Source organism: Eucalyptus grandis, chromosome 3 (genome assembly GCF_016545825.1).
Source record: "Eucalyptus grandis isolate ANBG69807.140 chromosome 3, ASM1654582v1, whole genome shotgun sequence".
Taxonomy (NCBI): Eukaryota; Viridiplantae; Streptophyta; class Magnoliopsida; order Myrtales; family Myrtaceae; genus Eucalyptus; species Eucalyptus grandis.
The window spans coordinates 8338789-8350524 of NC_052614.1; the positions used below are offsets into that span (position 1 = coordinate 8338789).

General features: G+C 39.9%; 2 protein-coding genes across 2 annotated transcripts; both read left to right on the top strand.

Moving 5' to 3' along the window:
* Window positions 1-1446: 1446 nt before the first annotated feature.
* LOC104436366 (hepatocyte growth factor-regulated tyrosine kinase substrate) lies at window positions 1447-7853 on the top strand. The gene is made up of 10 exons (XM_010049115.3): window positions 1447-1769; window positions 2842-2898; window positions 2994-3061; window positions 4401-4608; window positions 4683-4777; window positions 5559-5634; window positions 5711-5770; window positions 6930-6980; window positions 7068-7146; window positions 7514-7853. Exons 1-10 carry the CDS (start codon window positions 1695-1697, stop codon window positions 7585-7587), a joined length of 843 nt encoding a protein of 280 aa, XP_010047417.2. The 5' UTR covers window positions 1447-1694; the 3' UTR covers window positions 7588-7853.
* A 636-nt stretch (window positions 7854-8489) lies between these two features.
* Window positions 8490-9622, top strand: LOC104436367 (RING-H2 finger protein ATL65). Its single transcript, XM_010049117.3, has one exon. The coding sequence runs from the start codon at window positions 8759-8761 to the stop codon at window positions 9344-9346; it is 588 nt and encodes a 195-aa protein (XP_010047419.2). The 5' UTR covers window positions 8490-8758; the 3' UTR covers window positions 9347-9622.
* Window positions 9623-11736: the final 2114 nt, after the last annotated feature.

Below are 11736 nucleotides of genomic sequence, written 5' to 3' on the forward strand. Positions count from 1 at the left end.
AAATTTATTAATAGTGTACCAATTTCGAATAAATTTATTAAATGTGTATCAGTTTAAGATTTTTTATGGTCAAAAAATTAATTCGAGGTTATTGTCACACGTGTATTAGTTTGAGATTTTTTGGGATATTAACCCTTATTTGTATAGGTTCATATAACTTGTTCGGTTAATTTCTCAATTATTTTCGTAATTTGTTTGGGCAAGTGATAAAACGAAACATAACAAATCCAATGCTAATTTTCCTTGGTTATTGCCAAAATTAGTTAACGAGCGTTATCAAAAGATTAAAAGTTACTGGCCCTTAACGCGGTAAAAATCGCCCTTTTCTTTAGAGAAATTACTAAAAAGTAGTGAAAACTTTACTTGTTACTGGTTTATCGATACTGTGCTCCAACAGCAAGGGCCACCGGGCTGCTCTTGGCGGGTAAAAGAAAGGGAAAATTGATTTAATGAAGAACGAAACATGTTTTAAGTTATCATATTTGAATTTTCAATTTATTTGACATGGCTCATCAATAATTTTTTAATGTTTAATCTAGTTTTTTGCTCTATATTTTTATTATTATTATTATTTTCAATGCTTTAATTCTAAAAAGTAATAATAAATTTCATTTAAGATGAACAGGAAAAGCTACAAATCGTAGTTTTAGTAGGCATATTTTTTCAATAAAATTTTCAAAGTATAAAAGCAATGCACAAATATGCTAAAAAGGTGATTTTTATTTTCAATTCAACTTTGACTCCAAGCACGCCTCAGGACTTAAAATGACAAAACAATCCCAATCGTAGATGCCATCATTCCACTTCTTTTTTTTTTTTTCTCTCTTCCTCCTCCTCCATTCAGAGCCACCGACAAGCTCAATGATCAATAACCAATATCAACCTAATGAAACTCGCGACCATCAAATGAATTGCTACACAAACTATTAGGAGCAATCCTAGCAACAAAAGAAAGTCCAAACCGAGCGACATCTTCGACCAACAATTGAGCAATAAGTCTTGAATAAGTTGTAAATATTTTTTCAAAAAGGGTAGTTATGTTCTTTAGGGAGAATATGAGGATTGCTTGCAAACGACACTACAAAATTGCACTTTTCAACATAGAATTTGGGGCTTAATTGCTTTATTCATTAGAGGGCTAACACCTAATCGAACCAATTAAAAATTTTAAATTCCAACTGTACTCTTCCATAAATATTCAAGATTCGATTCATAAAATCAAATCGTCTACAATTGAATTGCATTCCGTAAATGATTTATTTTTTCAATTCTATTTGATTCAAAATCTTGCAACCCCCAACAATTCAAGTTTGAACTTTGCGGGACTTTCGCAATCGATTCGTAAAATTCATGTTATCATTTTTTTTTTTATAGTTTTAAAAATTCGAATGCCATTTCAAATGTCGTTGTTGAGAAGAAGATAAAAAAGTTATCTTTGTCAACTTTTTCAGTGTAGACGACCGTGATCGGATCGCTGATCGGGTGCGAAAGCGGGCGTGGTTTTCACCCGCACACTGCAAAAGCAAGAACCGCGTCAAGATGCTCCAAAACCGTAGACCGGACATGGCGACCATCATCCCTCGAACGCTCACGGCGATCTCCTCCTCCTCCTCCTTCTTCTTCAACCCATCATTTCAAAACGTATAAAAGCCCTGAAAATCCCATCGCCCGAGCTCATCGACCCGCATCGGATAATGGAGCCCCCTCCCTTCCAAGAAGCGGCCCGCTGCGACGTCTGTAAATGCAGCTTCAACACTTTCCGGCGACGCGTAAGCCTCCTCCTCTCCCCTTCTGAATATCTGTCCCGTTCGACGATTGCGGTGGTGGGTCGCGGCGGTAGTTGCGTTCTTGAATCCGAGGCGTGAATTGGGCATGTGGGCTTTGCTTCGAGATTCGGAAAGTCGAGCTGCATCGCGATCATCGATGTGGAAGAAAATGGTTACCCAGTTCGATTTTCGATCGTTTATGTTTGGTGGATCTCGTGAGGCGTGGGATCAAGTTCTGGGTAGAAAAAAGTTTCATTTTTTGTTTTTTTTGTTTTTTGGATTGATCGAGCATGATCGTGGGTGGCTTCTTTAGACTCGCTTATGGAGCGACCCTTTTGGGTTTTAAGGCTAGAGTTGACGTTCATGGATCGCCGAGTCATCATCGCTTTGGCGGGTTTGTTTTGTACATGGCGACTTGCGCCTTCGCGGGTCATCTTTGCTTCTCGCTAGCTGTTGTCCATGTGAATTCCCTTGCCCGTTATGGTTAGAATTCGTAATGCTAGAATTATGTTCCCCGTTCGATGCTTGAAACTTGAGAGTGCTGCCTGTAGGCCAAACGGAAATTGCTGCCTCGCTTTAGAGGCGAGAGTGTGGCAATTAAATATGAGAGCTATTGCGGAGGTTATCTAGTGTCCATTAGTTAGTATTTTATAGCACTACTATGAGGAACTTGCTTGAGGCAAGGGGTGGCCAGAGTGATGCATATCATGCATGTGGAAGAAGCTGGAGATAAAAGTTAGATTGAAGTTTTTCTCTATTGCTTCATGATTTTGGGGAGTTGGTGTGTCAAGTCATGCATCAGAATGCTCATTAACTAGGATCTGCTTTCTGCTGCTTTGTAAATTCCAAATCAACGAGGGAGTGTGAGTTCTTCGAAAGCTTATGGACTTTACATGAGCAGATGCTCCTCTAGCCTTGTAGCTCTCACACTTCATTCATGCATTTTTTGGTGATGACGTGTTTTTTTTTTTTGGGGGGGTTGGAGGGTAAGCGCTGTTATCATGTGAAATGGGGCTTTAATCTAGTCTAGAACCTCAAAAAGTAACTACTCATCCCAGTTTGCCATTTGCTTCAGCATCATTGCAGATGCTGTGGAAGGACCTTGTGTTATGAACATTCATCAAATCAGATGGTAAGGCGTCTCATCTTGGTCTCAACATCTAATATTCTTTATGCAGCTTCTTTTTTCGCGCATGAATCTAAATTAACTCTCTCTGTGAAATTCAGGCTTTGCCGCAATTTGGTATCCACTCACTTGTCAGAGTTTGCGCAGATTGTTATAATAACCCTTCTCAGTAAGTGAGATTATGTTGCTTTTTTTAGAGCATGTAGTGTTCTAAATATCTGTAAAAGTATATTAAAAATGGGAAACTTCAGCTTGTTTTTTATACTATTAAGTTTCTTGTGTCTCTGTTACTTAGGGGTCATTCTTATTATCGCAATTATGCTTGCTTGACCATAATCAGACACTTTGGTCCTTGCACCACATAAACTGGTATAGCCACAATTTTTTGAGTTTGAGCTGCCTGAAATTCTGCCTATATAGGCAAACATTTGCTGGCAAGCTCACTAACTAATGCTGTGCCTTTTGTCTCTGTGCTGTTCTCTTGCTCTTTCGCACATGCACACACGCACACACTTACAACCTCAAATCGATTTCAGAAATGGGCAGAAGAGATCCATTGCCATTGAATAGTGGAAGATTGAGTGGTGGTGGCTGTCTTCTGATCCTGCAGACAGGTCACATAATGACACCATCGTCTTTTATATGAAAATTGAGCTATGGTTCCCCAAGCATTTATCTCAATTTTTCACTGTTTAGTTTTCTTTATTTGGACAAGATCAGATTGTTGACTGTTCTTGGTAAGATTGGGTTACTTTCACTTGTATAGTATTTGTTTCGCCTTAGTTGATTTATTTATTTATTTTGGTAAAGGGCCTTTAGTTGATTGATCTTTACATTTTGAATGTATTTGCTTCTTAAGAAAAGTTGCAAGCTTGATTCTTACTAAAAAAGAAACTTTTGGTGTACTTGTCAACAAGTGTCGTATTTTCTGTATGCTGAACACTGTAACCCAAAAATTGTGTAAGATATTAGTAATCTGTTTGATTTTCATATCACTTCCCATTCGCCCTGTCTGTTTCCAATATTAAGAGTAAGCTCAAGAAAGTAAGACTGATGGTTGCTATTGTTTTGGTAATAAGCCTCTTCATGGAAATTTGTTTACTTGGATCCTTGGTTCTATACTATCTGTAATTTGATGAGATTAGGCCGGCAAAGGGTATTAGAATGATAATTTGAAAAAAGAATCTTTCAGTTTACTTTATACAAAAGGGATCAAACCTGTTGAACTAGAGGAGATCTGAATGTATTATTGCATTCGAGTCCTGAATTCCACTTTCTTTTTTCCCCTCCTGCAAGATGCAATGGGCATATGCCTAGTGACTGCCCTGAAGTTCACTGTTCTGTAATTCTCTATTTACATGTATATATGATACTTTACCACTTATTTCTTTATGTATCATGGAAAGATTACTCTTGGCTAGAACCAGCCACTGAGAATATCTCACATTGTGTATGTTTTCCAATATTTGTACTAGATTATAATTTGCTTTTCAATATGTTTGGAACAGATCTGCAAAGGGTGATAGAGAAGCTTCAGGAGAGGGAGTTGATCACGTTACAGATTCAGTTTCTAAATTAGACATTGGTGATGTAGTTCCGGAGGAAAAACCAATTGCAGAACATCAAACTGGCCAAGGTGTTCCAGACTGCAAATGCGGGATGCCTTTATGCATTTGCGAAGCTCCTGCCCCATTCGTCGATTCGCTTCATTTGCAGGTATCGAGTATGAACAGCTTTAAAGTCATGAGAAGGGCGTGCACTTTATAATCGCTGTGGCTTCTCTCTTGCAGAGAAAAACCACTTCCATGACTTCTCAGTCAAACCAAAGACCCAAACGAGACCCTGTTCCAAAGAATAGGGGTTCCACCTCAACCAGCAATAATTCGTAAGTGACATATTTTTTGCGCTTCAAAGTATGCTCGTCGACATTGTACTTGACTGTTTTACGTTGTGTGTTTATCCTGCACATATTTTATAGCAACCCGAGTATTTAATCAAAGTATATGATGGTCTAGCTGACATGTTAACAACCCTTGCTCCCTGAATTTTTATATAGCAGAAGCACAAGGTGAGTATAGATGATTATCTTCTTTTAACACGAATGTCATGTTGCGCTGTTAGAGTTGTATAGATTATTCAAGTTATTGTTTTAGTACAAGGCAAGGGCAAATATGCTCAACTCACTCGTAATTTGATATCATTTATGCACCCTCTCTGTCAACAATTGTGTGTCTGGCCCGCCCAATTGCACTGTAGGAGTGATATTTTCTTTAAGTAGGGACGCATACTTCTTGCTTGCTAGCATCCAAAAAAGCAGTCGCCTTTTTCTTGATCAGTGACAAACTTTTAAGTATAAATCCCGAATATACCAGTGAGACAAAGCTCACAGGCTTGAGGGACGGAGGTGATGTGTATATAGAGGCCCGAGGCACACTGAAAAGGGATGTCTAGACAGGGTCACTTTCTGCAGAAACAGGCATATATGTACGTGATTAAAAAAGCACGTAGCTACTTACTCTGTTTAAAGTGGACGTGTATTTACTCCATGGCAATTGAACTTATCTTAAAATATATGTAGGTGTGGGTTCGTTTATTAGTGTACATCAGAGCCGCACCATTATTCTGTCACATTTAGTGATGATTAGCTGTTTACGCAAAATTTGCAGGTCAGCTTTGAATGCTGGTCAAGTTTCCAATGGTGCTCCAGAGAGACCTAAGATGGATTATGATGTAAATGGCGAGGTATTTCCTGCTGCCTGGTACGTTAAGAAGGTGGATTATGTATTGTGAAATCTTTACGCTGTATTCTTGTGCCTAGGGTCTAAGGGAAGCAATAAAGAATGATGATGCTGCTGCAGTTAAGAAACTTCTCAGGGAGGTATTGAGCATCTGTTTCTAAACTTAAGGGAAAAGAAGTCATTGCATCTTCATATTCATTGACTATGTTTCTTAAGTAAATACATTCTAGCCCCCTCATACTGCAACTTTCTTTAAGAATTTTGTAAACGAGTGCCACCATGGCATTTATTAGGCAACCGAATAAAGATGTCGACAATTAAGTGCTCTCTTCTCATGTTATATCTTCTCATGGTATTTGCAGTAAATGACTAAAAAATGCTAACTTTCCTCGTTGAGTATGCTTAACAAGTTTGGTGGAGCACTTGTTAACAAGATCCTTACTTTAAATTGAACTTAAATCTTAATTGCGGGTCCCATTTCAACCACTTTTTTGGTGGTTCCTTGAGACTCTCTGAAATGGCAGTTAAATTGGTCCCATTCATCGGCTATCCAAAGTGAAAAAATTTTGTTGTTGCACCTTCATATCCACTGACTATGTTCCTTAATACATTCTAGCCCCCTCATATTGCAACTTGCTTTAAGTACTCTCTTCCCGTGTTATATCTTCTCATGGCATTCGTAATAAATGACTGAAAAATGTTAACTTTTCTCATTGAGTATGCTTAACAAGTTTGGTGCTCCACTCGTTTTAAATGGAACTTAAATAGTAATTATGTGTCCCATTTGGTCTCTTCTGTTTCAACCACTTTTTTGGTGGTCCCTTGAGACTCTGAAATAGCAGTTAATTCAGTTTCATTCATCTGCTATCCAAAGTGAAAAATAATGAGGCGTTAAAATGCTATTTGTACCAAGACCCACGATGAACGGGAAATGGTTAAACTGAGCTTTTGAATTGTGAGGGCATTTAGAAAAAAAAAATGCTTTTTTACTTGCACGATAATCCTTTAATTATTGTAGTCGGTGAGAAGTCAACTTTTCACGCATGAGATGTAATGCTGCATTTCCGTGTGCATGCTTGTTAAAGGGGCATGTCTGTTGTATAAGAATTATAAATGAATGTCATGTAGGTCAATTGCTATACTCAAAGAAATGAAAATAGTTCTCTTGTTTGTTGTTATGGCATGTGCGTGTTCATCTGATCTATGTTTGACACAAAATACACAGCAATCACACATCTATTGAGCTTTTCACTAATATAGATAAAAGAAAAGTGAAACTGAATGTCTTCATGTTGGCAGGGAGTGGATCCTAATTACCATGACAAACAGGGAATGTCTTTGCTGCATTTGGTACCCTCTCTCTCTCTCTCTCTCTCTCTCTCTCTCTCTCGTTTGAGTTATTCGAGAACCTTGTATATTCTTATTCTGGTTGTGCAGGCAGCAGTTTTTAACAGAACCGACATTGCTTTTATCCTTATGGAGCATGGAGCAAGTGTGGATTACAGGAATGCACAGGGTAAACAGTCATAACCCTGTACTGTACAAAGTCGCTGCTTCTCTTATGAATTAGCACGTAACTGTTGAATTAAGTTTAAAATTTTTGGGAAAAAAATATCCATGCATCAGTTCTCTATGCCTGTATACCATGCAGCCGCTAAGAAGCTAGATGCAAGTTAAAAAAGAAAGAAAAAGAATTGAGAACTTTGGTCGACAATGGCCAGCATATCTTGAGGTGCTTGATGTCCAATAATTATAACTGTACAATATATATGTTGTGTCCTGGGACGATCACAGTAATAATATATAAGTTGTAGAATGGACAACTTGCAGTTTCCCTAATTATGAGCCGAATTTTTATTGGCCAATTCTTTTCTTGTCTTTAGGAGAAACGCCTTTGGATTGCGCACCGGCCACTTTGCAGTACAAGATGCGGCAGAAAATGGAAGAGGGTTGCTAGTACTCGTCCGACCCACTCCAGATTTGTTTCAAAGGAAATACTTGTTTAATGCTTTAAGTGTGCTTCTTATCTTTATCACTTTAAGGAAATATCTGATTGACACCATCCGCACGTTTGATTCGCTAATTTCGGAGGTGGGTTAATGAGAGCTCTTTTCTGAGGCAAATAATCTCTTCAATTATGTTGTGGGGCAAGATTAGCTTTACCCTGGATTTTCAATTTTCTTTCATCTTTCTATGGAAATGAATATTCTTGAGTTGTGCTGAGCATATCCTTCACGGACTTTCACCCATGTTAAAGATGAGAAGGACCCGAGTAATTAAAACGCAACCGTGTCTGATGCTTTCTTGATTTGGCTTGATGTTCTTGGCAGAAGTTGTGCTGAATGAATATTCCATCCACGATGCGCCACTTGCACTGCGGCTAACTTCCGGATAAATATAAACACGATGCGCTCGAGAGAATGATACCGAGTTGGTGGAATCTTGTTTTGATGCTTGGAGTTTTGGATCGTTTAGTACGCAACGGTAAATGGCATTTGACGGTTTATCCGACCATCTTTCGCTATCAGGCAGTTGCATATGCTCTTGGCTATTAGATCCTCTTCTCTCATTCCTCGGAAAACCAGCACCAGTCAACGGTTGTGAAAGTCTCCCCGGATCGCGCTCGGTTTATATCTGTCGTTTTTCCCTCCGCCCTTAATGTTTGGAAATATTGTGGGAGACACTATCGATGAGATTTAGACAAGATAATAACCTTATCTTGAAGTACTTTATACTCTCTTATAAAGAAAGATAGACTTAAATATGCGATGCCACGAGTGCAATGAATATGGCATTATACTCTTCTAAAGAAAGATAGACTTAAAAATGGACGATGAGGCCACCCTCCTTTTTGGTTATAGTTTTTGTGAATCGTCAAAGCACCACGGAGAGCACGGCTTGGTCAGTGAGTCAGCAACACTACCTGCCACCTGACTATGCGTGAACGAAGAGAGGATGTGCTTTGGAACAATGGGCAGCAGCAGCAGCAGAAGCGAAAGAATATGCTTGTGCCGACGCAGCATGACCCACCACCTTCCCCCCTCCTATAAAAGGAAAGACCAAAACGGCTAAGTTCCAATCACCGCTCTCCCTCCCTCTCGCCCTCTCTCGACAGTGCTCTTCTCTTGATGGAGGATTCCAAGCTGATAGCCGCTGACCACCTGCTGCCCAAAGGAGCGGTCTTGCTGGGCCTGCTGAGACGGGTCCTGTCGTGGGCTCTCAAGCTGAGGGACAGAGCCGCCGCCGCCGCCGCCGCCGCCGCCGCCGTCGCCTTCCCTTCGGTCGCCGCCGTGGAGAGCCCCCGCTCTTGTTCTCCTCCTCCTGCTTCGTCCTGCCCGTCTTCGGAGATCGCCGGAGACGGCCTCCCTCTGGCCAGTTATGGCGCCGCCGTGGCCGGGACGCCGGGGGTGAGCTGCGACACCTGCACGGTGTGCTTCAGCCCCCTGGCGGAGGGCGACGAGGTGAGGGTGCTCAGGAACTGCTGTCACCTGTTCCACAGGGAGTGCCTCGATAGGTGGGTGGGATGCCATCACGACCAGGGTCGTGATGGTCGCGACGACAGCAGCAGCGGCAGCAATCACAGGAGGTGCCCGCTTTGCCGGGCGCCGCTGTGGGGTCCTCCTCCTCGGCCGAGCTCGAAGCGGGCCGGGGCCGGGGCCGAGCGCGGGTGGAGCGTGAAGAGACTCTGTTCCTCCGTCCGGGGAGGCGATCCGTAGTGGCGACCGAACTGGTTCCGTTCGGACATGCCAAGACATATGTCTTACATTTTTCCCTTTTTGTTTTGTATTTTGAAGTATGCATTCCTTTCTAATTTTCTACTCCTCAGCAAAGAGGAGGATACTTGAGATGGATCCCCTGTTTTGGGGCTTCTCTATTTAGGATCATGTGGAGGTACAAAGTAGGTTTTTTCTTCTTCTTTTTTTTCCTTTCTTTTTCATTTTTACAATGAGGTTTTAAGTATTATTCGAATCTCGAAAAACTTTGAAAAAGTCGTACGCATTAGTCTTTTCCTAGGTGTGTGATGAGACCTTCGCAAATGGCTTCTTGCTTTGGGGCGAGACCCTGCCTGGAGTTCCGCTCGAGTTGATGCACCCAGCGAAAAGCTCTTTCTTTTGAGTTTTCGAAAGCCATCCCTCGACCGTTTTTTTTTTTTTAATAGGTCTAACATGCAAGACCTCATATTAGGGGAAATTCTTGTTTGGACTCGAGCCTAATGAGTCAAGCACGTCATAGCCATCGATTTTGTGGGATCTATAAAGTCAACAACCGTTATATAACGAGTTCAACAGTCCTGATTTAAAGAATAAATTCTCTTATACAAAGAAGAAATTTATGTTTGGACTCGATTCAAAGAAGAAATTTCTCATGGTTTTATATAAAGACCATGAGAAATTCTTGTTTGGACTTGAGCCTAATGGGTCAAGTGTATCATGATCATCGATTTTGTCGGATTTATAAAGTCAACAATTGTTATGCAATGAGTTTAACAACCCCGATTCAAAGAATAAATTATTGTTTGGACTCAATTCAAAGAAGAAATTTCTCGTGGTCTTATATAAAGACCATGAGAAATTCTTGTTTGAACTCAAGCCTAATGGGTCAAGCGTATCATGGCTATCAATTTTGTGGGATCTATAAAATCAACAACCATTCAACAACCTTAATTCAAAGAAGTTTCAATAAAAACCTTGATTCAAATAAGAAAGCGTTATTGTTTGGACTCAATTCAACGAAACAACCCCGAAAATTTCTCATGATCTTGATCTTATATAAAGACCATGAGAAATTCTTGTTTGGACTCAAGCCTAATGGGTCAAGCGTATTATGGCTATCAATTTTGTGGGATCTATAAAGTCAACAACCGTTATGCAATGAGTTCAACAACCTTGATTCAAAGAAGAAATTTCTCATGATCTTATATAAAGACCATGAGAAATTCTTGTTTGGACTCAAGCCTAATGGGTCAAGCGCATCATGGCCATCAATTTTGTGGGATCTATAAAGTCAACGACCGTTATGCACCGAGTTTAACAACCTTGATTCAAAGAAGAAATTCTCTTATATAAAGACCATGAGAAAATATCCACGCTCTGCGGCACATGTCGTACCCAATAATTTGTTGTAAATATTTAAGATTTTTCATACAATGATTTCCGTACTTTATTGAAGCCAAGTATTCTTTCATACTTTGAAAAAACACGGCGAGCGGTAACATGCACAATTTCTTATTTTTCCGTACATGTATTTTGTTTTCATACTATCGAAATCACGCTAGAAATCAACTTATAGTCTTGCTTAATTAAATGAGTATCCACTTCTCTGTTCCAAAAGCACGTGGAAATCAAAGCCAAGGAGCCTTCTTTTATTTTTCCTATTAGAATTCTATTTTTGTAAAGTTCAACAAAATAAAAGAAATTAAATCGACAAAAAAATCATCGACAACATTAAAAAATATATATTTGAAATACTTATTCATGAAATAAGAATTTTACGGAAGAGTGCTTCTTCATGTTAAAATATTAGAGAATGACATAACAATATATTTTACACACTACTAATTTCTACCATGTTAAAATGCGCTTCTTCGAATAACGCAAACTAAAAGGCCATTGTCAAAATGAATTAATTCAAGTGAAAACTAAGTTTAACCGAGTAATCGACTCCGTACTTTCATATATTAATAAAAAAAAAATTGTTTACATGGCAAAATGAAAGGAAAATGGAAAGAAGGAGGGAAAGAAAGAACAGTCCCAATTTGATGGGCTTAGGAAAATGGAAAAGGAGGAAAAGAGAGAACAGGCCCAATTTGGTGGCCCAAAACTGAGGACCCGGAATTGAAAAATCCCAAAAAAAAAAAAGAAAATCAGCCAGAAAATAATAAAAAGTCAATTAATCCTGGCCTTTCCCCTTTCTTCAACTTTCATCATGGGATATTTTACCGGTTGTGCTCGCCGGAGCTAAGGAGAAAAGAGAGAGAGACGCAGGTTCCTCTTCTCCCTCCCTAGCTCCGCTGCAGATCTCTCCAATCCGGTGAGGCCCAAAGGAAAATGCTCCCGCGCCCCTCCCTCGTTGCTCCGGGCCCATGCATGAGAATGCTGTCGTGATC